Source organism: Lepidothrix coronata, unplaced genomic scaffold (genome assembly GCF_001604755.1).
Source record: "Lepidothrix coronata isolate B3197 unplaced genomic scaffold, Lepidothrix_coronata-1.0 Scaffold32, whole genome shotgun sequence".
In the NCBI taxonomy this organism is placed as follows: Eukaryota; Metazoa; Chordata; class Aves; order Passeriformes; family Pipridae; genus Lepidothrix; species Lepidothrix coronata.
Genome location: NW_016690212.1, coordinates 3,288,006 through 3,312,068, shown reverse-complemented (window position 1 = coordinate 3,312,068; position 24,063 = coordinate 3,288,006). Strand labels below are relative to the sequence as shown.

Here is a 24,063-nt window from a genome sequence, read left to right as displayed (position 1 = left end):
TCAACTAGACTATGGCAATAAGTGCTGTGTCCAGTCTTCCCTTGAACACCTCCTGGGATGGTGACTCCACCACCCCACCAGCCAGACCATTCCAGTGTTTGACTACCCTTTCTGTGAAGAAATTCCTCCTGATGTCCAACTTGAACCTCCCCTTAACTTCATTTTTGGCGAAGTTAAGTTACTAGGACAATCACAAAGGCGTGGAGGAAACCAAAGGAATTGGCCCGCGGGCTCCCCCGCAGCCAGCACGGCGGCTGCGCCTGGAATCACCCCGCTCCCTGGCATGGCACTGAAGCCGAGACTCTCAGTAACACCCACACCTCTCCTGAGGCTGCTGCCACCCCCACGGCTGACGAGGCCGGCCAGGCAGGGGGTGACACGGCGCGGCCGGACCACCGAAGAGGGCGCGGGCCGGGCGGCCGTTGGGGAGCTCCTGCCAACTACAGGCCCCAGAATGCACCGGGAGGGCTCGTGTATCCTTCGAACCTGCCAATGAGGGCGCGCGGGGCGCGTCATGTGAGCGGGGCGCCATTTCAAACGGCCGGGCGGGTGCGCAGCGGCCCTGGTGGAGCGGTGAGTGGTAAGTGTGTGTGAGGGGGTGGCCCCTGGCGGCCCCCGCTGCTTCCTCAGCGCCGCGGTTGATGGGGTTTCTAGAGGCTTTTCCCCGAGGTTCGGCGGCCGAGGCGCCGTTGCGGTCGGGGAAGGGGCGACCCGTGCGAGCTCGCCTGAGGTGGGGCGGTGGGAGATTGGCGGGACTGTGAGCTGTGTGACATCCCGAAAACCACCTTTTCGGTGATCCCCAGCGACAAGGTGAGGAGTAATGGCCATAAACTGAGACACAAGAAGTTTCACCTCAACACGAGGGAGAACTTCACGTCGAGGGTGGCAGAGTACCGGAACAGGCTGCCCGGGGAAGTCGTGGAATCTCTCCGGAGACATTCCAAACCTACATGGACGCGTTCCTGTGTAATACGCTCCACGTGACCCTACCTTGGCAGAGGGGGTTGGACGGGGTGATCTCCAGAGGTCCCTTCCAACCCTAACTATTCTGTGTGGCAGTCCCTAAATATGACAGTTTTCAAAAGGATTGCTTACCCCCTCGCTAATTTGGCAGTATCGTCAAAGTCCATGACCCTGTTGGTTTTGTTTGGAGTTTTTTATTTAACATATTGCATGGCTAATTCTGTATTTTCCAGACACAATGGAGGAAGGAAAAGAAACGTCAGTGTGTGCGAGTCATGTGACTGAAGAAAAACTGTATTGCATGAGCAATGGTAGGCGAAGAACATTCTCTACCTGGTTTATACCTTATTATATCAGTAGACATCCTGTATCTGCTTTGTGTCATGTTCTGTGTACTCGTTTCCTTGGATGGGCAGCTGTTGGCAGTCTCAGAGGTAGAAGCCTCCTGAGGAGTTTGTGTATCAGTGACTGATGTCATCAACCTTTCTTCTGTATATCTCATCTGAGCTCCTCCCTCTTCCTTATCTGTCTGCTGCTGATTCAATTAATATGTAGGTATATAATAACTAACAAGAAAACTAATCTTTCTCGCTTGCTCTTGCTACTGTCATGTGATGGCCTGAATAAGAAAAGAACTGACTGATGGGACAACTGCATTGTCACATAGCTGTAGATTATATATTCTCACTTATCTTGATTGGAGGCTGCTGATAAGATACATTCCATCTTCCTATTATGGATGCTTAGAAATTAGCATTGAGCTATTTCATGGTAATTGGGCATCTCACAATTGTCATATTCTGCAGTGGGGTGAACTTATTGCTCTCTACAACTCCCTGACAGGAGGGTGTAGCCAGGTGGAGGTCAGCCTCTTCCCCATAGCAAACAGTGATGGGACCAGAGGACACAGTCTCCAGCTGTGGCAGGAGATGTTTAGGTTCGATATTAGGAAGAATTTCTTCACAGAAAGGTTGATTAGACATTGGAATGGGATGTCCAAGGAGGTGGTGGCATCACTGTCCCTGGAGGTGTTTAAGGAAAGACTGGATGTGGTGCTCAGTGCCATGGTCTAGTTGATGTGGTGGTGATTGGTCATAGGTTGGACTTGATGATCTCAGAGATCTTTGCCAACCTAATAGATTCTGCGATATGCACAACAGTACCTTAAATTTCCTGGACCTAAACCATGTTTTAATTTTTTAAACTTGGTAGCTAAATTTTCTTTTTTTTTGCCATCGAACATCAACTTCACCAAATTGTCAAAGCATAATGCAACTATTTTTATTGCAAAAAATGTGACAAAATCCTTGTTATAGTTTCAGACTTTCCTCTTCTGAGTGATGAAAAGTTTGATTTTGACCTTTCACTCTCTTCAACAAGGTAAGTAAAAGTATATTTGCCTTAAAAACCTTCAAAATGGACACATGAAAGATGCCAGGCTAAATTATTTTTCTTTGTAGTGGAAATGAAGATGAGGTTTTTGTTGGAGCTGTGGGACACAAAGAAAGATGTATCGCTGCTTGTATGGAAGCAAACAAGAGTGTGCCTGCTTTTGATGATAAACTCATGTGGAGCCCACTTCAAGAAGAGAAATTTGTGGAAATTTTCAAAGAAGCTCATTTGTTGGCACAGCAAATAAAGACTGGAAGCAAGAATGAAGAGACTAACACAAGCCAATCAGAAGAACAGAAAAATAAGATTATGGAAACATTTGTGGAGGACTCAGAGTCAAAGCTGAAAATACTGAGAAACAAAAGGATAGAAAAAAGTCCCAGAGCTGTTAAACGGGAGACATACAATGTGCAGGATAGCCCAGCATGTCTGCTGCCACCTTGTTTTCAGAAGGCATCAAATAAGCTTTTGTCAGATAGCAAAATACATGCTCTTCCCATTCCTCCAAACAGAAGCCCTGCTAAAATTTGTGTGTCTCCTACGAAAATCGCCGATTTGCCTCTGACACAAGAACAGAAATCTGAGGAAACAAATATAAAGGCAACTGGCAAACTGGCAATGGCAAAACCTTCATGTACTCTTGGAAGAAGCAATTTGTTGACTGTTGAAAAGGTAAAGTCAGCTTCTGGGCAATGTTTTCTTTAAACGTGGCCTTTATGTGTTTTAGGAATGTTTAATCTACAGTCTTCGAAAGTGAATTTTAATCTTCTGATGCTTCTCTACCTCATAAGGTCCTTAGGCAGGAAACATATATAAAAAAAGGAAAAGTAGGGCAGATGCTGGTATAATAGCCAACTAGCTTGTTTATTATGACAATGTAGAGCATCTGCAGCCAAATTTCTGTTGTATTCTGGTTTTGTGAATATTGTAATTCCTGGGTTCTGTTCTAACTGGCTTCTAACACTGCTTTGTTCCTGGTAAAATTACTGCACTGTTACACTTAATTTATACTTCATTTTACACTTAATTTTACTCTGACTGTGTAAAAATGACTTTATTTGCTGTTAACCCTTGTCAGTGGAGGTGAGGCAGGGATGGGAAACCCCACAATTATTTAGATAGGACAGGGAAATCTTTTAGGTCTAGTTCTGCCCACAACTTGTCTCAATCGTGAAAAGCACTGATTACTGGTATTATACTTACATTTAACCACATATATGGCTATGTGACCAAATGCAAATGTATTCTAAGATAGCAAGGAAACAGCTGTGTTAGTGGCCTTGTGTGCACAAATCCCAGTCTCTAGGTAGAATATTGTCTGGATTTTATTGCTCTACACCTTTATGGCTTAGGTTCCAGTATGTACTGCATATTCTACTGAAATGTGATATTGGCTTATTAAGAGCCATCACCTATAGAAACTAGGGGACCCTTTGATTCCTTTGTGGTATAAATCTCTTGATTTTGGGTGCTATAAGAAAAGGCACAGTCTTAATGCTTTAACAAGCCAAATTGTACCCCACTCTCGGAACAGTCTGCATGATGCAGTCTACTGTTGTAATGTTCATCACTTGGAAGCCAGAGTAAAGCAGAGGAATATTAAATGGAGAGTCTAATATTGTTGTAAGGAACAGCTGTTACAGTATGGAACAGGATGTGGGTGAACATGATTATATGAGATTTGTGCAGATGAATTGTTGCAGAACTGTCCAATATCTTGGTTCAAATGTGTTCTGGTACTTAGCAAATACACTCACTAGACTAACTTCACACTGTATTTGTCTAAACACCAAGGACTTCACTGGGTTCAGGGGTTTCTTCAATGACAGTTATCTTTGTTTCTTAACAAAATCAACGTGTGTGTGGTTTCCAGAAACAATAGTAGCTTTTAAAATGTTGCATTGAAATTTGCAGCTCAAATCAGGAAAAAATACTAGTATTTCTACAAAAAGAGACTTCAGCAGCAAGGGATCATCTGAAGATCTAATTTCTGATAAATCTAGTGTTGCTTCAGATGTCTTTGAGTCCTCATTCAGCGGCAGTTCCTCAGTGCAAGACACAAAAGCCCTTCCTGCACTAAGTAAGGTAATGACAAGTATTCTTGGTACGAAAATAACTTCTGTAATATTCTGATAGAAAGAAAAATTAATATAGTTTACTTTCTAATTTAATTTAAAGCTATACTGTTGTGTAAAATGGTTTTAAAGAAAAGTAATCTATGCTTTATAATTACCATTCTTGAGTATGTGCTCTAACCCTGCAACACAGTGAAATGTACTTCAGAGCAACTGTAAAGGTGTTAGATTAACATGAGTTGCCTTTATTTTTAAAGTACTAGCTTGCAGGTAAGTGATCAACAGTTTTCTGTAAGACACAAAGTTTTTGATGTGTGTAGTTAACTATACCATATGAAAAGGTTGCCATAACTCTTATGAAGGTAGTATACCTACAGCTGTCAGTTGTTTTGAAGCTTTAGGTGCCTACTTTAATGCTGCATGCTGCTTCACTGAATCACAGAATGATCGAGGCTGGAAGGAAGGGACCTCTTGAGGTCATCTGGTCCAACACTCTGCTTAAGCAGGACCACCTGGAGTCATTTGTCCAGGACCAGACAGCTTTTGAATATCTCCAAGCATGGAGTCTTGGCAACCTCTCAGGGCAGCCTGTGCCAGTGCTTGGCAGTAAAAAAATTATTTCTTGATGATCAGAGGTAAAACCTCCTGTGTTCCACTCCGCACATTGTCTCTAGTCCTGTCACTGGGCACCACTGGGACACTGTCCATGCAGATATTTTTATATATTGAGATCCGCATTGAGCCTTCTCCAAGCTGAGCAGTCCCAGTTCTCAGCCTTCCTCTGATGAGAGGTGCTCCAGTTCCAGTCCTTTAATCATCTTAGTGGCCCTTTGTTGGACTCTTTCCAGTAGCTCCAAATCTCTCATATGGGGGAGCCTGGAACCGGACATAGATCTTCAGGTGTGGACTTCCCAGTGCTGAGCAGAGGGCAGGATCACCTCCATTCACCTGCTGGCAACGCTTCTCCTTTGTGCAGCCCAGGATACTGTCAGTGTTGTCTGCTGCAAGGGTGCACTGCTGGCTCATGTTCAACTTGTCCACTAGCGCTCCCAAGGGCCTTGTCTGCAAAGCAGTTTTCCAGCTGGTTGGTGCCCAGCATATACTGCTGCCTGGGCTGACTTCTTTTATTCTTTAATCCCTTTAAGTCTATACTCAATTTCTGGCAGGAATAAAGATAGATCTGATGTTCTAGGTCTGTATAATAATCCAGATACAATGATCTGTTTCTAAGAAAACTCGCTTTTTAAACTGTATCTGAGTAGGGAGCTCCTCTAAAATTCACAAATGAAAATTTTTATAATACCAAGAAAAATAATGGCAAAATAATGTGTTAAATAGATGGTTTTTTGCTTTTGAATAAGCTATGTTCTTTGGTTCAGCCTGCCTTAAGGAAGATGACATATCTGAAACTTCCTGGTGTTGCCAGTGGTCTCACAAGAAGGACTACATCATCATCTTTGTCATCACTTTCCAGCGTGAATTCAAGTCTGAATTCAAGCTTACCCATTTCTCCCATAGTAAAAAAAGGTAATAATTCCTACTACAGATTTGTGCCACAAATCAATTTTGAAGTAGTTGAACATGTGGGTTTGGGAATGTTTTAATGGTGTCCAATATATAAGAGCAGTGAGAAATGTTTCAAATGGAGAATAACATTTTCTACGCTAGCCCTGTAAATCCCTGTGGACTAAAGATAAATGTTAGACATCTATAATTTGTAAAAACTAGATTGATGAAAGCCTGATGCCTACATGTGAGGATCTGACACAGCTAGAAAAGTAAGCTCAGAAAATTTTATACATTATCTTCTCTATTATAACCAAGAACATGAGTTTCTGAATGCTTTAAGCTTGTCTAACTGGTATTAAAGGGAAAAAAACAACCGAACAACACCAAAACAATTGAAATTTGGAAGGAAGGGGGAAGCAAGTTTCTGTAGGCCTAATAAAAGGATAAGCTTTACTCAAGCAGATTGGAAAAAACACTTTTGGGGAGATAAAAGTGAATACAGCCAAGAAGCTAATACTATAATGAGGCCATCAATTTGACCTCAAAGATCAGGAAAATAGTCTCCTGAAAGTACTGACAGGTTGTAAGTGTCACAATTCTTGTACATCTCTCAAGATACCAAGTTACAGCAAATTTGTGTTTTGTACTTTGCTTCTGGGAGAATAATAATATATTACTAAAAGCTTAATAAGAACTATTTTATGCAATATAACTGTCAAGATTCATCCTATTAATGAAAGTAACCTACAGACTCAAAAGTAAGAACTGTACAGAAAACTGGAAAAACCCTTGTGGGGTAGTTTAGCCTATGGCATTACCCACTGTAACTCAAACTACTACCTTCTTGAAAGGCTGCTTAAGGGAACAGAGTCAGCTATGCTGGGAGAGAGTGCTGGAAGTGTAACTTGAATCTGCAAACTGTATTGTCATTCTGTGAATATTCTTTTGCTTGATTGCAGTAATTCAGGAATTTGGTGAGAAGACTTTAAAATAAAATTGCGGGAAAATTTGGGGAGTAAGTTTTCAGTAGTTGTTTGTGTTCCCATAAACTTAGGTTGTTTGAACATAAATTTAAATGCTGTAAATTGCCATTTTTCTTTCCTATGTGAATGTAATTATTCCGTTTAGTCAAAAACTTAGCAATAAGTGATGATTCAGAAGTACAGCTTAACTTTCTATTTCAGGAAAATCAAGTATGTCATCAAAAGTTAGTGCCAGTGGCTCTAGTACAAGCAGGCTGGCCCTTGTCAGACCTACCAGAGTGTCATCTCTGCAGGCTGCCAATACTGAGAAATCCAGGAAGCAAGTGAGATCAGCTAGTACTCCCAAAATATCTAGTGCTGTACCCTTGGCTAAATCTTCATCTTCTGCAACATCATCTGAGGCTGCAGGCAGTGGAATTCAGAGACCGAGCTCTGTTCCCAGTCTGCAGCAGCTCTGTCAGCAGAATAAAGATGGAAGTGCAGCAAAAGGAAGCCTATGTCCAAAGCCCAGGGCTGGAGTTTTGTCTGTTTCCACAAGTCAAACTAAGGTTCCTGTGAAGACTCAAGGTAAGCACATACTTTATGTGACCTCTCTTCTGACTTGCTTATTAAAAGAAAATGCTACCTTGAATGCTTGTTATTTGTTTCATTACACTTCTGTCTGCCTTTTAGAAGGAATTAGTATTTTAACTGAAACATATTTTTTTATAAAAGAAATAAATATGAATCTGATAGCAGTTAACAAAACTTTTCTCTTTAGATGCAACACCAAGCAAATTGGCACCAAAAGCAACATCATCTCTTGGATTAACATTTTGTGGTACACCTGGAAGGTAGGGCTTAACTGAAAACTAAATTCACCGGGGCATAATTCTTAGAATGCAACATGGTTGGGTGTTGCAACAGTCTTTAAAAGTTTGAACTTCATTGTCAATCCTTGAGACCCTCCAGGTTAGATGTGTTAGTTCCTATTGGAACTGATTTAAAACGAACTAAACCCCACAACTGAACCAAACAACCCTCTCCGACGGTTTTCTTAGCAGTGCTAAATAGACTAGAGTCATTCATGGAAGAGTTCTAGGAAGTAAAGCCGTTACTATGCTGTGATTATCACCTTTAAGCTGATTGCTGTTCCGTTACTGACGGAAGGGAAATAGATTTCTGTTGTTTGGAGGAATAGTTTTATTCCAACTGTTTCTAGAAGGTTTTGGCTAATGCGTGTTCTTTTTCTAGTGCCATGGCAGTCAGCACTCCTATGAAAGCCTCAGAAGATAAGGTCTTTCAGAATTTTTGTTTTCCTGAGAGGCCTGCCTCCATGACTCCTGCCAGTCTGAAACCATCTGGCTTACCTACACCTGTCCGTCGGACCTCAGGATTCCCAGCAGTGACCCCTAAGACTGCACCAAGAATGGCATTTTCTTCACATGCTGCATCTCTTCACCGAAGTTCCAGCTTTTCTACCAAAAAGACACTTGCAGCTGGGTAATTCAGAATCCCTCATATATTAAATGACTATTGTAGGCACACTGCCTCTAAATTAATTTTAACGATGACTCCTGGGTTTCAAGGACCTCTGCTAAATGTTTATAATGAAGCATTTGAGCATAGATGCTGTATAGGCCTAATAAAAATTTATATCTTGTGACTAGTAAAATTCTATAAGCCTTACTGAGGTGAGTCAATATCTAACATTAAAGAATTATAATTTTAATAGGAATTTATTTGTATTTTTTGAGCTAGGGAACAACTAAAACTTGTATCTGATGCTCTGTCTGAAAGCAGATTTGGTGTTCGTGCTACTTTGCTGTCACCTTCTGATGAAGGAAAGTAGCTGATTAAAATGCATATTAATTTTAACTTTTGTTTTATACTGTTACCAATGGTCTCTAAAATTACACTTTTTTTAAAGCATCAGTCAAAAAGCCAAGGATTTAGTTGACTGAACGTTAGTTTCTGAGCAGGTTTACCTGTGTTTTTGTTATATTTGTTTTCTGTGAAAGTAATATTACCTTTTTCATATTATCAGCTCAGCATCTTCTGACAAGGGCCATATATATGTGTGCAGGCTTGTTCTGTGTCTGCTGCAGAGGAACTGTATTAAAGCAGGAATGATTCATGGCTAGAAAACTCTGTGTTATGTTACTTAGGCCAAATGTCCCAAATAGTCTTTTCTCTCAAGGAAACAATTACTCTGTCTACATTGACTTTATCATACTAATTAGATTACAGCCTCTGGTGTCAGTACTTCCTTTTAAGCAGGGGCTGAAAGGGGTTGCTCAGTGATCTGCCATATCAATGACTGCATGTGTGAAGTTTAGGCTGCATGGATATGTCAATTAAGATTAAATTCTTCATCATCCTGAAGTCATTAACTCTTCTTCTTTTGCATGGGTAGGCTATACATTTATTGCAGCATGAAATATTTTGTATTTTGCAGGTAACTAGCATTCTATTGGCTGAAATATGGAAATCTTTTTGATGATTAAAACTTGTGGTTAAAAAAAGGAGAAAATGAGATGAGGGCATTGGCTTAAGTAATTCATGTTGATTAAAGAACTCAACTATTGCTGATGTTCTTTTTCCCTAGTTCTAAACAGAAAGACACAGATATCTTCTGAAGAAGACGATGTATCTCCTCCACCTGTGTTACCTCTTGCTCTTATCTTCTCACCAGAAAAATCTGCTACAGAAGTAGTAGAAAACGAATTAAAAGAGGCTGAAGTACAAAATAAGCTGGCTGAAGAGAAACAACCTGAGGTAAATGACAATACATTTTTCTACAAAACTAAGTGAACTGCTTGAAACCAAATTATTTGAACTATTATTTTCAAGTAGAAAACCCACTTCGGTACACATGAAGTTAAAACGGATTAGCTGTAACTGTGTGCACCCTCTAGTGCCTATTTTTAGCACTGAACATATGTTCATTGTTTCCACTATGTTTCCATCTCAAAGCTGAAAGGCAAATACTTGCAGATTTTATATTGAATTTCCACGTTGGAAAAAGTGCTGTGAAATCCTTGTGGACTTGATTAGAAACACAGTGTCACCGGGCAGATCCTGTTGCAGCTGTAAAGCCCTTTTGGGGATAAAAAATCCCAATAACCCAAAACACTGCTGTAGCTATATTCAGTCTCCTAACAGGAGTGCAAATCTTCATACAACGAGGGAGAATTAAACCCCAAAGTCCACATAGCAGTCAACTTAGGTAAGCGTTAAGTAATTCTTTCAGTGAACACTTTTCCCCTCTCTCAGGAATGTACTGGCTTCATGTTGAAAGCTGGCACTCCACAGGCATTAAGGAGAAAGGCGTGAACTGGTAGTTCTGAAATATTAAACTGTCAAAGTGGTTATTGATTTACAAATACTCAGGTGTAGAATAATCTGTAGATTAATTACTTGATGTTATTGCATTAGTATATTCCTGGTTATCTTGGTGACACAAAGTATCTGTTAGAGAATTGCTCAGTACATGTATAGGGTAGTTACACTGGACAAAAGCATAACTGAAATGTGAAGCTCTACAGAACAGTTTATATGGCTAAATAAGATTGCACAATAATTGGAGTTAAGTCATTTAAATATTAAGAGTTATTAATCTTCTGTTTTAAATTTGAGTTAAAACAATTTTTCACTTAAAATCAGATTTATGCCCCAATGAGCTCTTTTTCTTTGTCTCACTGCATTTTCCCCATTGCTGGCAGACCAAGAGCTAAGGTTTTTGCACTGTGTGCAAACAATCCTGCATGAAAAACAACCAAGCTGTAAATGAAGCCTGTCCTGTGATTATTACATCTGTATAAGCTAAATTGACTGCCTCAATGTTTATGGAGTGGAAAACCTGAACTATTTTTTCTTTTAAAGGCCTTACTGGTAGACATTGGAGTAGACAAATCTCTCTCATGCACTTTTGAATGTGAAAGTAGACCTCTGATTGACCTTTCCAACACTCCTGAAGTGAATAAGCCTATATTCTCTGGGCAGATAAAGGTAAGATTTGAATAAATCATCAGGTGCAAATATGTTAGCAGAAAAATGTCAGCTGGCTGCATACCCTTGTCGGCAGAGCAGCTCCACAATACTGTAGGAACTATTTAATATTAGTTCAATATGATATACATCTAAGGTGTTGTAAGTAAAGAGAATGTTTAAAATCAAACAATGTGTCCTAAGTAGAGCTCAGTGAGCAATCTGCAAATAGGAAAAGGAGGAGGATGTAGAAAGAACTTAACACTTAAAGCAGTTGTTATAGAATTAAACTGTTCTGAAGCAGACAGTGAATGTTGTCTTCAGGAGAGTGGGCATGCTTACTGTTGTTTCTCTCTTTTTGCACATCTTCAGTTCTTGGCAGCAGCTCATTTTAATCAAAAAAGAAAGGTTGTCCCCACTGTTTAGCTCCTCTCCTAATCCCCTCTTCATTTGGAAGATGTCTGTTGGAATGTACTCTAAATTTCACAAGCATTTCTGGGCGAGTGTGTTTTGTACATTAGTGGCTTGAAGGTAGATGCCTTTAGATATTGTGAGATGAATAGTGGTAACTATGAGGATGTGGTCTTTGACGATAGATGTAATCGGGATCAATTTAATATCAAGTCCTTCAAAGTATATCAAAAGAAGAGGCTCACAGAAGTCTGACTTCTGGGGGCATGTTCAGAGGAGTTCAGAAGTGCTCTGCCCTGACTTGGATGGCAATGTCACTTGAATATGCATAGCAGTGAAACTCAGAAAAGTCTTTAGGCTTTTAAGGTGAGTATGGGCAATAACCACCTTGTGAGAACCTTGTGCTTGCCTAGGAATGAGCTTATGTTTAAAAACTTGAACATAAAAGCTGGAGTGTCGTGCTTGTATTGTTGTGCTTGTATTCTGAATAGCAATTCCAATAGGAACCCTAAACAAAAAAAGTGCCCAAGAAGACTGTTAATAGAGATTATAGCTGCTGGTAGCCATGTACAAAAACTGACTACACTAGCTAAATTTTATTGTTTTTCTTTCAGTTAATTGATTTGAGTTCGCCTCTTATCACTCTGAGTCCTGATGTAAACAAAGAAAATCTGGATTCCCCTCTACTCAAGTTCTGAACTTGAACTGAAATGAAGAATTCTTGGCAACTGTGATCTTTACTTAGGTGTTACTCTTCATTCATACAGGGTTTTTTTAAGATGGCTATAGATTATCTGATGAACTGCATTAACACAGTAGAATTCCAGTAGTCATGATATAGTCAGAGTCTGATAACGATTTTGTTCATGGATGTGCTGCAATGGGTATATTTAAACTATGTTGCTCTAAGGCAAAATATTGGAAACCTGTCTCTTTATTTCCTACCAATTGTCCTTTGATTCCTTATCCCCTACGTACAATGAAGTTTTAATTTAAAATAAATGAGTTGTTTACCAAACTGTTGTACAAAATAGCTGTGTTTTATTACAGACTTCAATTGTAGTGTTTCACTAACAAATGTTAATGTGTAGGTAAAGCCTAGTGGACTTCAGAGTGGTGTAGCAAGTTTGAAAACAAACATTTCATTATTGAATACCAGTGAAATAAATCAACAGCACCACCTGAATTTGTGATGCAAAGGGGAAAGTAACAGCATGTTACTGCCAAATGGTTTAGTCTTAATAGTTGCAGGTTAGACAAACTTTCGCACTCTGAAAAGAATAGAAAAATACTTTCTTACCTGAATGTGCCACATCTGGAGACTTTACATACAGGGAAGTGAATATAAATGAAAATGCACACAGTAGTATCTCATAAATGTTGAAGTGACAAGCCTGTCTTGCAGACTAGAGACTTCAGCTGTGTATATACTAGCTTTAATATATTTATGGAAATCTCTTGACAATTAATACCAGTTGTTGGTATTCATTCAAGAAGTGGTGGAAATTGGAGACAAAGGATTTAAATAGGAAGAGGTGTTCAGAGGAGTTCGTCAAACATTTTGATGCTGAAAAAGTCGTCTGCCTTGGCTTTATCTGAAGGCACTTGCCTCCCTTGAGACATCTGCCTGTTCAGGGGCTACTGCAGTGTCACACTCCGCTCTCAATGAAGGCCTTGGGTGAGATGCTGAAGATTCTTAGATGAAACAACCACGCTTACCTGCTCCTGCCAAATAGGAACCATAAAAATATGGAATTTGTATACTTGCTTTGGTTATTCTTGCTTTCCTTCTGTGATGAGCAAGACAGCTTTTTCAACTGGAGCATTTATTAAAGCTATTTGAGAGAGTGCTGTGCAGTTAAAAGCAATAATTGAACAAGTCTTTAAATGGAGGGGAGAAATTAGTTTAGTTGCATATTTCTAAACTGAATCAGAGGAAGAAGTAAGAAAAAAACCACAATTTTTTAAAATAAGTGATGTGATTTATTTTTTGAAAAGAGGTAAATGGGTTTATGCCCTAAATTTCAAGGACTTGCAGGAGAGTCAAGCACTCTGTACCCATTAAGAACTACATTTTTGTGTATGTATGATTTTGTGGGCAGCAGCCGTAAATCTGGTTTTGAGTGTGGCCATGATAATTTACAAATGCCATGAGTCCTCTGCCAGCTGAAACTTGGGTAGCAAGGGGGTTGCTTGGCTGGCTGAATACTTCTGGGATTCACCACCTCTCTGGACTAACCCAACTCTTCACAGGGGTTCAAACACTAAGTTAACACGCTGATGTGTCTTCATATAAGAGCCAAATTCCAATCTTCAAGGTACGAATCAGTTGCTCAAACAGCAGGAGTGTGGTTAGCACATGTCTGCCTGTGCAGATGAATGGTGGTAGAGCTGCTCTGTAGTATTGGCTGTAGCCAGCTGCAATGAAGTTTGACTTATGCAGTGATAACGGACGTCAAGCAGTCAAAGAGAAATGTAATGTTTTCTTCTGGGTCTTCCTTTATCCAGGGTCCTGGGGCTCAGGGGCAGTGGGAGCGTGTGTGTGAGGGTTCTGGTTGGCCTGATGCGGGGCGGGTTGTGGGCCAGAGAGCTCTTCGGCTTTTTCCACTGAGTGAAGGAGCAGACGGGAAAGCCCCCGGCTCTGGGCCGGGTACGTTCCTCCCTCGCCGTGCGGGCACCAAAGGCCCGCGCTCGCGCTGCCGCCGACGCCGCTGAGGGCACGGCGGCGCCTGTGCCCGCCCCGCCCAGCGCGCAGGCGCGTTCCCCGCGCGGCGGTGTCGGGGCGGGCCCGGGCGAGCGGAAGCGGCGGCGGCGGCGGGGGAGATGCTGGCGGCGGCCGCGGGGCGACGCGTGGCCTGCGCCGTGTCCGGCGGCGTGGACAGCGCCGTGGCCGCGCTGCTGCTGCGCCGCCGAGGTGCGGGGCGTCCGGGGGTGGGAGAGCCCCGGCTCCGGCTCGCTCCCGCCGCTCTGTGGGGGCCTCGCTTCCCCTCCCCGTCCCCTCTGGGCCGGTCCTCGTCTCGGGCAGGGCACCGCGGGGAGCCGGGTGCTAATACGACATATCATCCTGTTAGACTGCCAGAAGAGCTTGGTTTTAAGTTAGCTGTTAACTACAGGAAAGAACACAGCCATACAATAACTATACTGTAAAGCTTAGTAGGATGTTTGCTTAGCACAGGCTAATCGCGTCTTCTGAAGGAAGCAGTTAGTCAAGAAAGTCTTGGAAAACACAGGGTTTGGGTCCAGGCTGTAAGAATTTAACTTTTTAAGTGATTCTTACCTTCGTTTCATAGGGTACCAGGTGACAGGCGTGTTTATGAAGAACTGGGACCCCCTGGATGAACAGGGAGCTTGCTCCATTGACAGAGATTGTGAGGATGCTTACCGGGTTTGCCAGAAGCTCGATATTCCATTCCACCAGGTTTCCTACGTGAAGGAATACTGGAATGAAGTATTCAGGTAGAAACACATTTACAATAGATGGTATTTCAGTATTTTAGTGTGGTACTGTGTAATGGTGAAAAGCAAGAATGGACAGATAATGGGCAATGGCAATGCATTGCAGTATTGTCAGTGCTAAGAGGAAGTCCTGAAGCCTGTTAAATATTGGAGGAATTATTTTCTCTCTGATTTGTACTTAGGTCAGAATTTATATCCTAGTTTTAGTATGTTATTTTTTAAATCAGTAGAGGATTTCTCCCTAGTTGTGCGTGTGTAGCAATTGGTTTGTTGCAGCTCATGTCTTCAGCTACCCATGTTCTGGCCCAACCTTATTGCAACCTGAAAAAAACCCATTTAATAGGGTGCTATTATTTATTATTGTCTGTGTGCGTAACTTAGGCAGTGCATTTTACATAATATGTACTGAATCCAGTTTACCACAAAACGATCATGAGCTAGCCTTTCTTCTTTAAACTATGACAAATTTGAAATTGTTCAGACTCTAAAGGAAGTGCTCAGATTTTCTGTGAATTTGTTGCACTTTAAGGGAAGTTCTGCATTGGAAAGGCTGAGAGTTTTTCGTGGGGGAAAGGATAAGAAGGGACACATTAGTATAAGAGCATAATTGATCTTTATGCACTGAACATAAGTACATAGAAGTTGTTCCCTGATCTTCATCGTTCCCCTTTAAGTAGTACTGTTATTACTGAGGAATAACCTGCTACTTCTACTGCATGTTGAAATGACATCAAGCTGAGCACCAAACCTTTGGGCAGTCTGAAGAAAATAGCAGGACAGCCTTGTTCTGAGAAAGTTCACTCAATTTTTCCCTTTTGGTGTGAGAGAATGAATAAGTGCTATCAAGCTTCTTGAGGTGTGTGGGGTGTCCATAAATGAACCAAAGTCCACAGAAGTTCAGCTTTGCTTTTGCTTCTCGCCATTTATTAATACAGTGTTTCCAAACATTCTGTTACAAATGTCTTTCTTTGTTTCAGAATCCTTTTTTCTTTACTGTCATCAATGACCTTAAACTTACGTCTCTGGATCTCTTTTTAAAGGGTTAATCATCATAAAACAGCTTTTATCACGAGAACTATTCCAGGTCTTGTCTTTTCCATGGTTTGTGCAAAGCCTTTTTCAGATCTTTACATCAGAGAGAGATCCAGTAGGCATCCTCCATTGCCCTTTCTCTAGTTCTGTGCTTTACTAGAAGCTCTGAACTAATGTGAGCCTGGCTTTATGTTGAGCCCTATATAAAACTTCCAGTGTACCATAAGAGTGTGGTGCTGAGCCAACAAGAGGGAGGCAGCTCTGGGTAGACCCAGGTGATTTAATTATTAGTATGAGTTGTCGAATTCAGAACTTCTGAATAAGGAGTTAGACAAAATAAAGGACACATTACTTTATTTCCTATTTATTGATGTAATGTATAACATGGTAAGGAAGAAGCAATTGATTCTATTCCAGGTGGTGAAAAGTAAAACTGAATACTAGGATTGCTGTTGTTCTTTTAAATCCAGTCTGTGCCCTCATTTCCTCTTGACTTCACTGGCTACTGAGGACAAGCAAATTAATGCAATGATTAGGCCTTTTGGTATCTCAGGGCATTGCTGTATGCTGGTTTAATTGCATTAGTTATTATTTCAATGTTTTCAAGCAAGTAATGCTAAGTACTTTAATTATGCAACAGTGTAAAACTACAACATAACTTTGAGAAACTTTGAATTTCTAGAAGGAAAGAAAAAGGTCAGGAAAAAGTATGTAAAATTAAGGCCCATGACTAATTGGTTATGATGACATTATTGCAGATGAAGTTACTGTCTGTTCCACTGTGACACAGTAACTCCTGGTGTGTACTGCACCACATTGCCCTTTGAAGAATTAAATAGGGTCATTTAATTCTAAAACTAAATATTTCATAAGAGATGAGTAGGATATGCACAGTGGGCAGCCATGTCTGCCCTGAGGGAGTATTAATTTAATAAAGCAAGGTTACAAGATTATAAATGATCATTTGACCCTGTTCTCAGCGCACTTTGGAGAAAATCTTCCAAGCATTGTTTTTTTGCAGGTTAAAATCTAACAGGTATTTTATTTCTGACATAAAATGCTTAGTATGATGGGAACTCAGCTTCTCATGTTTAAACAGCTCGTCCAGTCTCAGATAGTATTATGCATGTTAATGATGTTGATAGACTTTGAATCTTTATTTTACAGCGACCTCTTAAAAGAGTATGAATTGGGAAGGACACCTAATCCTGATATTGTGTGTAACAAGCACATCAAATTCAACTACTTTCTGCATTATGCTATGGATAACCTTGGTAAGGAATTTTGAAGTATGTCAGTACAGACTGTGTGCCCTGGAAATGCTTACAGGATACAAACTCTTTAAAAAGTGGGGAAAAACATGAGTTTGTGTACATGCCTAACTCACATATCTCTGCGGCAGTATTTCAATAATTGCAAAGTAATTTGGTTTAGGTTTGATTTTACAAATAGAATCATAGCATGGTTCAGGTTGGAAGGGACCTTTAAAGGTCATCTAGTCCAATCCCTGTGCCCTAGGCAGGGACATCTTCCACTGGATTAGGTTGCTCATGTGTAGGAACAGATTTAATTCAGGGACGTGCATTGACCTGACCATTAAGTTTTACATTCTTAGGTGGTCCTTAAAGCACAGAAGCACAAGTATTGGCATGCTGGTGAATAGTTTACATTATTTAAATAGCAGGGGTACAACTATTGTCATTGTAAGACTCCTCTATAGGTTTTCTTCTTTCATTACTTTCTGCCTTTCTTACTGGATGTTTGCAATCCTGTTTTGAACTGTGAATTTCAAGTACATGCCTTTGTATTTTGTTTGGCTTGTGTTTTCCTTGATAGGAGCAGATGCAATTGCTACTGGGCATTATGCTAGGACCTCCTTAGAGGATGAGGAAGTGTTTCAACAGAAACATGTTAAAAGACCACAGAGGCTTTTCAGAAACCGTTTTGAAGTTAGAAATAGTAAGTGGTGTCTTCATTTCATGTTTTGTCCTAGATACAAAGAAGAAATTTAAACTATATTTGATGTCACAGAATCAAGGATGTTTGTTACCTTACACAAAATGATAACCAGTTAAACCCCAGCCTTTGTAGAAGGTTGGTTGTGCAAAAGAGCGTATTTACGTAACTGAAAATAACCCTGACTTGTCAAGTATTACATTTTCTGTTTTAAGAGCTAGATGAATGTCTGATCTATAGTGAGAAGCATGCCATACCCAAAGGGAAAGAAACTTGCAAACTCTCACTATGCAAAGCTGCCATGGTGATGTTTTTGCGTTACAGGTTCCCCACTTCGATTTGTTTGTTCTGGAGTTAAAGAAGTTTATTTTTTTCTTTGTTTTAATTTTATTTCTGGAAAGTTGAAATGGCCCCAGCAGAACCAACATATACAACTATACGTGTGAACCAACTATACATGTGACAGACTATGATTCACAGTTGTAGTATTTTGTGATATTCTAAACAGTCTTCTTTGGCTTTTTACTGAGATTTTGTATTACTAGTTGTGACTGAACTATTGGCCTGTGGTTTGTGTTCATTTGAATCAAGAAACACATAAGTAGTGTTTGTACAACAGCAGAGCTATTTGTTTTTAAAGGGAGTGGACAGAACGTGACTGAAAAACTCTAATTTTGTTTGATCAGGGCAATCAGAAGATTGCATCTGTTTTAAAGAAAAAAGTCAAACTCTCAGCATTGGGAATAACTCCACTGATTGTTCAAATCATTGATATATATCAGGGAGATTTCAGGGCAAAACAATGTGTTTTTGAGGAACAGTATACTCTAAGGTATTTTAATCTTCATTCTGTCTTTCACATAAAATGTGAAAATTGTTTTCATTTTTTTGTGTTGTTGATGTCCTTTCCAGTGACATATGCACTCTTGCAATAGATGAGACAGTGTAAGACTTTGTAAGATTCTGCACAGTACAAAATCTGAATATTTCTAGATCTTTTTAGTGGTGAGAAGATACCCAAACATTTTCGGTTAGATTTTGAAAAACTAGTAAAGTACTGTCTTTAACATATATTTGGAAATAATAAAACTAAAATGTTGTTTGTCAAAATACTAAAGGAAGTTGAGCTATTAATGGTAGTTATGTTGAGATGCTTTATGTGTTTCACTTTGCAGCTGTGAAACTCCTTCAAGGGGCTGACCTCTTTAAGGACCAGACCTTCTTTCTAAGTCAGATCTCACAGGATGCTTTGAGGAAAACCATTTTCCCTTTAGGGGATTTAACAAAAAGTTTTGTAAAGAAGATAGCAGCAGAACATGACCTTCATCATGTGCTAAAGAAAAAAGAGGCATGGTAACACTTAAACTCTTTTGATTTGTATTTCTCTCTAAATCAGACTTTCCTGAACTTTTTGAACTTTGATCTGTGACAACTTGTCTGCTTCTGAGCACCATAATAGAATAGGTTGGGAAACATTTTTCTTTGCTGTCTACTTCCTTAAAAGTACTTTTATGAGTTTGTGGTTAGTTGTGTATTTTAGCTTGCAGATATTTTGTCTGCTATTGTACCTCAGAAGAACTAAGGTGAAGGTGAATGTGTAGGATGCTGTGAGCCTGAAGGAAAGCATCCTCTGTCACAGCAGTGGAGAAGCCTTTGGTCTTTACTCTTCATGTCTTTTAAAGGCTTCCTCACTATAATTGTTTTTCGGTATGTCTTTAGAAATTGGATCATCCTGTTTTTCCACAGTTACTTTTAACAAAAAAAAGTTATGTTTCTCTGAGAAATAACACCTCATGAGTTGATCTTAAAAAATGTAGTGGAGGCAGTAGTTGTATTGCTGATGCTGTCTTGATTGCTTTTCACATTTATATTCATCCTCTGTAAATGGGTATTTGAAGAATGTAGGCAGTAACTGAAAGGAAAAGGAAAACCTATTTGGTTTTGAAAGTTTTTTTTCAAGCGATTATTAGTAGATATTATTTCAGATGTTTTTCCCTGCTTTTATGGATTCAATTCCATGTTTCCTTTTCAGAGTATGGGAGTCTGTTTCATTGGTGAAAGAAACTTTGAAAATTTCCTTCTTGAGGTGAGCAGCACTAAATCTGTGACAATCTTTGTTTTGTTCTGGTGTTCAGTTTTTATAAAAAATCCGCAGCAGTTTGTGGCCCACAATGCGTAGTGATGTCCCATCTCCCTTCGAAGTGCCAGGCCTAGGCAGAAGCTCACACCAACAGCTTGTAGGAAGTATCATGCCTCTGCACCAGCAGTCAGTCACTCACTTTCTGTAGCAAAAGGAGTGAACATGCACTTCTTTGTGTGCCAGGCTCTGACAAATGGTTGGGATGTGAGTGGGGCAAATGGCTGAATCCTGTTGTCCCCTGGCATGTGTGAGAATGGTGAAGTGAAGCCTAAAATTATTTCTTAAAAGGATTGCTCTTCCTACTTTTCTCTCTAGAGCAGCATCAAGGAAAAGTTGCTTGGGCAGAGTTTGCTTCTTGAAAAGCTATTTTTCAGCTTCAAGAGAATGTAGTGATGGAATCTAAAATATACTGTGAGGTTTTCTTGGGCCATCTTGTGACTTATCTTTTCCTCTTTGGTAGTATTTGGAACCTCAACCAGGTAACTTTGTTTCCATTGAAGATAAGAAGGTGATGGGAACACACAAAGGTAATTGCCTAACCCACCTTAATAGCTTGCTTTTAGGTAAATGGAACAATACTGCTTATATTTAGAGGCACCAATTTTGTGAAATTCCAGAGGAGTCTACAGGTTTTCCCCAAGTTTTTGTTGAATCGTGGAAACTTGCTTTACACTATATAGAGCTTTAAACTACAACTGATTATTGATTGATTATTCCATGTTGCAAAAAAGTAAATGATAATTATTAGAGTTGATACTGATTGTTATTTTAATACCAAGAGACCATTGTTCACTTAATTCTTTCAAAATGACTGTGCTTCCAGGTTCTTTAGTACCTAAACTTTGCAGAAAAAATGCACCATGAACCTCAGGTATGCTCAGCAGGGCATCACCAAACATGGACAGCTTAACTTTCCTTTTCTCCTGTGTGTTCCTCGTTTGCTGTCCTCAGTTTGAGCTGCCATAACCGAGCTCCTCTCCCAAGTAATTTATGGTAGTAGGATGTTGCACTGGTACATAAAAGTAAGGGAAACTGGCAAGACTGAATGGTAGCAAAACCACAAACTGAAGCTGAAATAAATGTTTTTGTTTTATAAAACCTATGAATGCCATAGTTGAAATGGACTAGTGTGAAATCATGTGCTTCAGGTGCGGATGAAAACTTTCAAGTAGATGTTAGTTTAGTTCATAATTGGCCCACTTCTCTAAGACAGCTTGGTTTGTTATTCTTTGTTTAGTGGTAAGGTTTGGGGAAAATGATTTTAGTGTTATTTTTCTGAAAGTAAAAGATTAAAAGCTGCTAGCATTCCATTTTCATTTCCATTTTCATCTTTCCTTAGGTTGGTTCCTCTACACAATAGGCCAGAGGGCTCGGCTGGCAGGCCTCCAGGAAGCTTGGTTTGTTGTAGACAAAGATGTCAGCACTAGAGATGTCTATGTGGTGAGTTAAAACACTGGTGTTGCAAATGACTAATGCAAGCAATTTTGTGTCTGCTGCTCTATGGAATGTGATCCTAAGCTGGGCAGAATTCTTGGCTTTTCTCTTGGAGGAAACAAGAACCAACTAGTGTAGCAACAGCCGACATGAAACATCTTATCCAAAGGGGCTTTTCTTGAGTAGCAAGATGGTTTAGATTTTGTCATAGAACTTTTCCAAACAAAGGGCAAATACTGAAAAGAATCAGCTGGTCTACTGAGCTCTTATTTTCGACTCTAAAGCATGAGGGTTTTGTCATAGTTAGTATGATAATAACTTTTATAAAATTATAAAAGTTGTTATAATAGGGTTTATAAAAGGTGTAATATCTTTGTTTATGTATTGCTGCTTTGTTTTTCTAGTAAAAGAATTAGTAGCCAGTAATACAGTTTTACCATTTTGAAAACTCAGGCAGAATATATATAATAGTGCAGATAATTGGTGTGTTAATGGCTAATCATATGAGATGACTTGGAGTTCTGCAGCTTGCTAGCACTGTCAGTGTTTCTTGCTGTTGGTGCAGTTGTTATTCTTATTTGATACTGATGTGATTATAGTGAAGGTGTTCTGCTACTTGTTGATGTGCCAGTGGTGGTGGGAGACCATAAACAAATGAGAATTGAGAAGAAACAGACAGGAGCACTAAGAAAATTTTGTTATGCCCTACAGTAAGGTTGCGTGTGTGCAACACTGTTGTTGGGGATGTGTTCATTTGGAAAATTGGAGAAGAGGGAGGTAGCATCTTGTTGAGATAGGAGAAAGGAGGACAGTAGACTTCTGAACACAACCTGAAGAAGGCAGAAACATGGTTGGAGGGAAAAGAATACAAGTGACATGACTTTGAAATGCAAAAGACTGACAAATAATTCAGGCTTACTTTAGCCTACTTTAAGTGATAATAAATGCTTGCTTTCTTACTTATTTTGCCTTCATTTTGATATGGCTTGATGCTTCCTCTATATTTCATGCTTTACAAGTTATACACTCTGGCAAAAACATCAGCATTAAATAAACATGTTTTAAGGCACCATCAAGAGACCACCCTGCTCTGTACAGAGACCTCCTGCGGACAAACCGAGTGCACTGGATAGCAGAGGAACCTCCAGCAGAGCTTGTTAGAGAGAAGATGATGGAATGTCATTTCAGGTTTCGGCACCAGATGGCACTGGGTAATCAAACCTTGTTTTATTTTTTCTTTTGCTTGATTTGTTAAACTCTGGTAGTGTGTTAATGCAGTTTTGCAGAAATTGTTGAAATGATTTGGCTTGTCTTTCTGTAGTGTCTTATAAAACGGTATCTTGACTTAGATCTGTTTAGCCTAGTTATGAAGGTTTTTTAATGTGAACATAGGGATTAACTGTCAGGTGTTTGGTCATTTTCTGCCTAGTGCCTTGTGTCCTGACTCTAAACCAAGATGGGAGTGTGTGGGTAACGCTAGTGAAGCCAGCAAGAGCTATCACGCCTGGACAGGTAAGTTATTAGAAGTAGTTTTCTGTCCTTTTTTGTGTTTTAGCTGATCTGGCTAATAAAACAGAGTAGCTTTTTTATTAGCTGGATTAATTAATTTATTATTTAATACTATTTTGTGTGTTTTGGGGTTTTTTTTAAGATTTAGTCAGAATAAATGAATGTGTTCACTATCCAGCAGGTCTTGCAGAGCCTTGAGTTGGTCACCATGCTGTTTGCAGCTGCTGAAAAGACTCTCCCTGTGTTTGTCTCCTAGTTTGCTGTGTTCTACAAGGGTGACGAGTGCCTGGGCAGTGGGAAGATCCTGAGGTTGGGCCCATCTGTGTATACCATGCAACAGGGCAAAAACCGAGGGGAAAATCCAAAGAAGGACGAGATTGACAAAATAGAACCAGCAACGTAACGTGGCATTGTTTACTGAAGGACTTTGAAGAATTTGCTGCCTGAGAATAATAAAAACTGTAATAAATGTGGCTCCTGTTGATCTCTATGTTCTTAAGGCCAGTTGACCGTAGAGTCCCAGCTCTTGACTGTTAGCACTGAATGAGTTTAAAACTAAAGCCAGTGCAGTGCAATTTTGCTGGACTGTGTGGTGCTATTTATGTTAATACATATCAAGGGATGTCTTAAATTGTTAACTGTAATAGTAGCTACACATGCAAGAATTTTAAGATAAAAATCGTGTCTGAAATCATAAATATCTCTTATGCAGAAACGAAATGCTTTTTTCCCCCCTTATTTAAAGGTGCCTATCCCTAGTAAAGTACATATGTTGTTTTACACTAAATGTATCTTTGTGCTTTGTACTGAGGAAAAGGAGTGAAAAGTGTTCAAATTCAGCATTTTGAATTAACTGCAAGCAAGAGATATTTATCTTTAATTTTATATAGTTTTATAAAAAATGCTGTGGATTCTTAAACTATATTAAGTAGTGGTTTCCCATGTTTACAGAAATCAGAATTACAAATCTTAGGGACTTAAAAACAGTCTGGAATGTTAAATGTTTTCACACAACTGACAACTGAGGGCTGAGGCTGTTTGGTTTGTCCCCTGGAGAAAAGAGTGCATTGTTGTGCTTCAGAAAAATGCAAATTCGTAGGAATTTCCTTGCTGTGTATCTAGCTTAATATAGACCTGATAATAACTGGATCTTGCCGCATCTCAAAATTAGGAAGAGCTGAATACCCCACCAAATTATGTTTATAAGGATTGGGTGCATATTGAGGACACCCTG

At 39.8% G+C, this 24,063-nt stretch overlaps 2 protein-coding genes across 6 annotated transcripts; both read left to right on the top strand.

Moving 5' to 3' along the window:
- The first annotated feature begins 474 nt into the window (after positions 1 to 474).
- GTSE1 (G2 and S-phase expressed 1) lies at positions 475 to 12,333 on the top strand. 5 transcript variants are annotated; one of them, XM_017811480.1, is made up of 12 exons: positions 475 to 580; positions 1,197 to 1,274; positions 2,280 to 2,343; positions 2,424 to 3,027; positions 4,270 to 4,440; positions 5,810 to 5,957; positions 7,124 to 7,489; positions 7,683 to 7,755; positions 8,156 to 8,404; positions 9,520 to 9,679; positions 10,787 to 10,912; positions 11,917 to 12,333. In XM_017811480.1, exons 1-12 carry the CDS (start codon positions 493 to 495, stop codon positions 11,998 to 12,000), a joined length of 2,211 nt encoding a protein of 736 aa, XP_017666969.1. In that variant the 5' UTR covers positions 475 to 492; the 3' UTR covers positions 12,001 to 12,333. The 5 variants fall into 5 exon arrangements, with proteins under 5 accessions (XP_017666969.1, XP_017666965.1, XP_017666967.1 ...); XM_017811476.1 differs by lacking the exons at positions 10,787 to 10,912; positions 11,917 to 12,333 and having other exon boundaries at positions 9,510 to 9,664; XM_017811478.1 differs by lacking the exons at positions 10,787 to 10,912; positions 11,917 to 12,333 and having other exon boundaries at positions 499 to 573; positions 9,510 to 9,664.
- A 1,792-nt stretch (positions 12,334 to 14,125) lies between these two features.
- TRMU (tRNA 5-methylaminomethyl-2-thiouridylate methyltransferase) lies at positions 14,126 to 23,313 on the top strand. The gene is made up of 11 exons (XM_017811589.1): positions 14,126 to 14,216; positions 14,593 to 14,758; positions 16,958 to 17,064; positions 17,627 to 17,749; positions 18,922 to 19,094; positions 19,779 to 19,832; positions 20,347 to 20,413; positions 21,226 to 21,326; positions 22,387 to 22,531; positions 22,750 to 22,832; positions 23,086 to 23,313. Exons 1-11 carry the CDS (start codon positions 14,126 to 14,128, stop codon positions 23,230 to 23,232), a joined length of 1,257 nt encoding a protein of 418 aa, XP_017667078.1. The 3' UTR covers positions 23,233 to 23,313.
- Positions 23,314 to 24,063: the final 750 nt, after the last annotated feature.

Excerpts from the sequence above, each read along its gene's own strand:
- TRMU (XM_017811589.1), top strand. The coding sequence starts at position 14,126 with ATGCTGGCGGCGGCCGCGGGGCGACGCGTGGCCTGCGCCGTGTCCGGC. Across the intron at positions 14,217-14,592 it reads GCTGCTGCTGCGCCGCCGAG|GGTACCAGGTGACAGGCGTG; the intron begins GTGCGGGGCGTC and ends TTCGTTTCATAG. Across the intron at positions 17,750-18,921 it reads CCGTTTTGAAGTTAGAAATA|CTGTGAAACTCCTTCAAGGG; the intron begins GTAAGTGGTGTC and ends TTCACTTTGCAG.
- GTSE1 (XM_017811480.1), top strand. The coding sequence starts at position 493 with ATGAGGGCGCGCGGGGCGCGTCATGTGAGCGGGGCGCCATTTCAAACG. Across the intron at positions 1,275-2,279 it reads ACTGTATTGCATGAGCAATG|TTTCAGACTTTCCTCTTCTG; the intron begins GTAGGCGAAGAA and ends TCCTTGTTATAG. Across the intron at positions 7,756-8,155 it reads TTTTGTGGTACACCTGGAAG|TGCCATGGCAGTCAGCACTC; the intron begins GTAGGGCTTAAC and ends TTCTTTTTCTAG.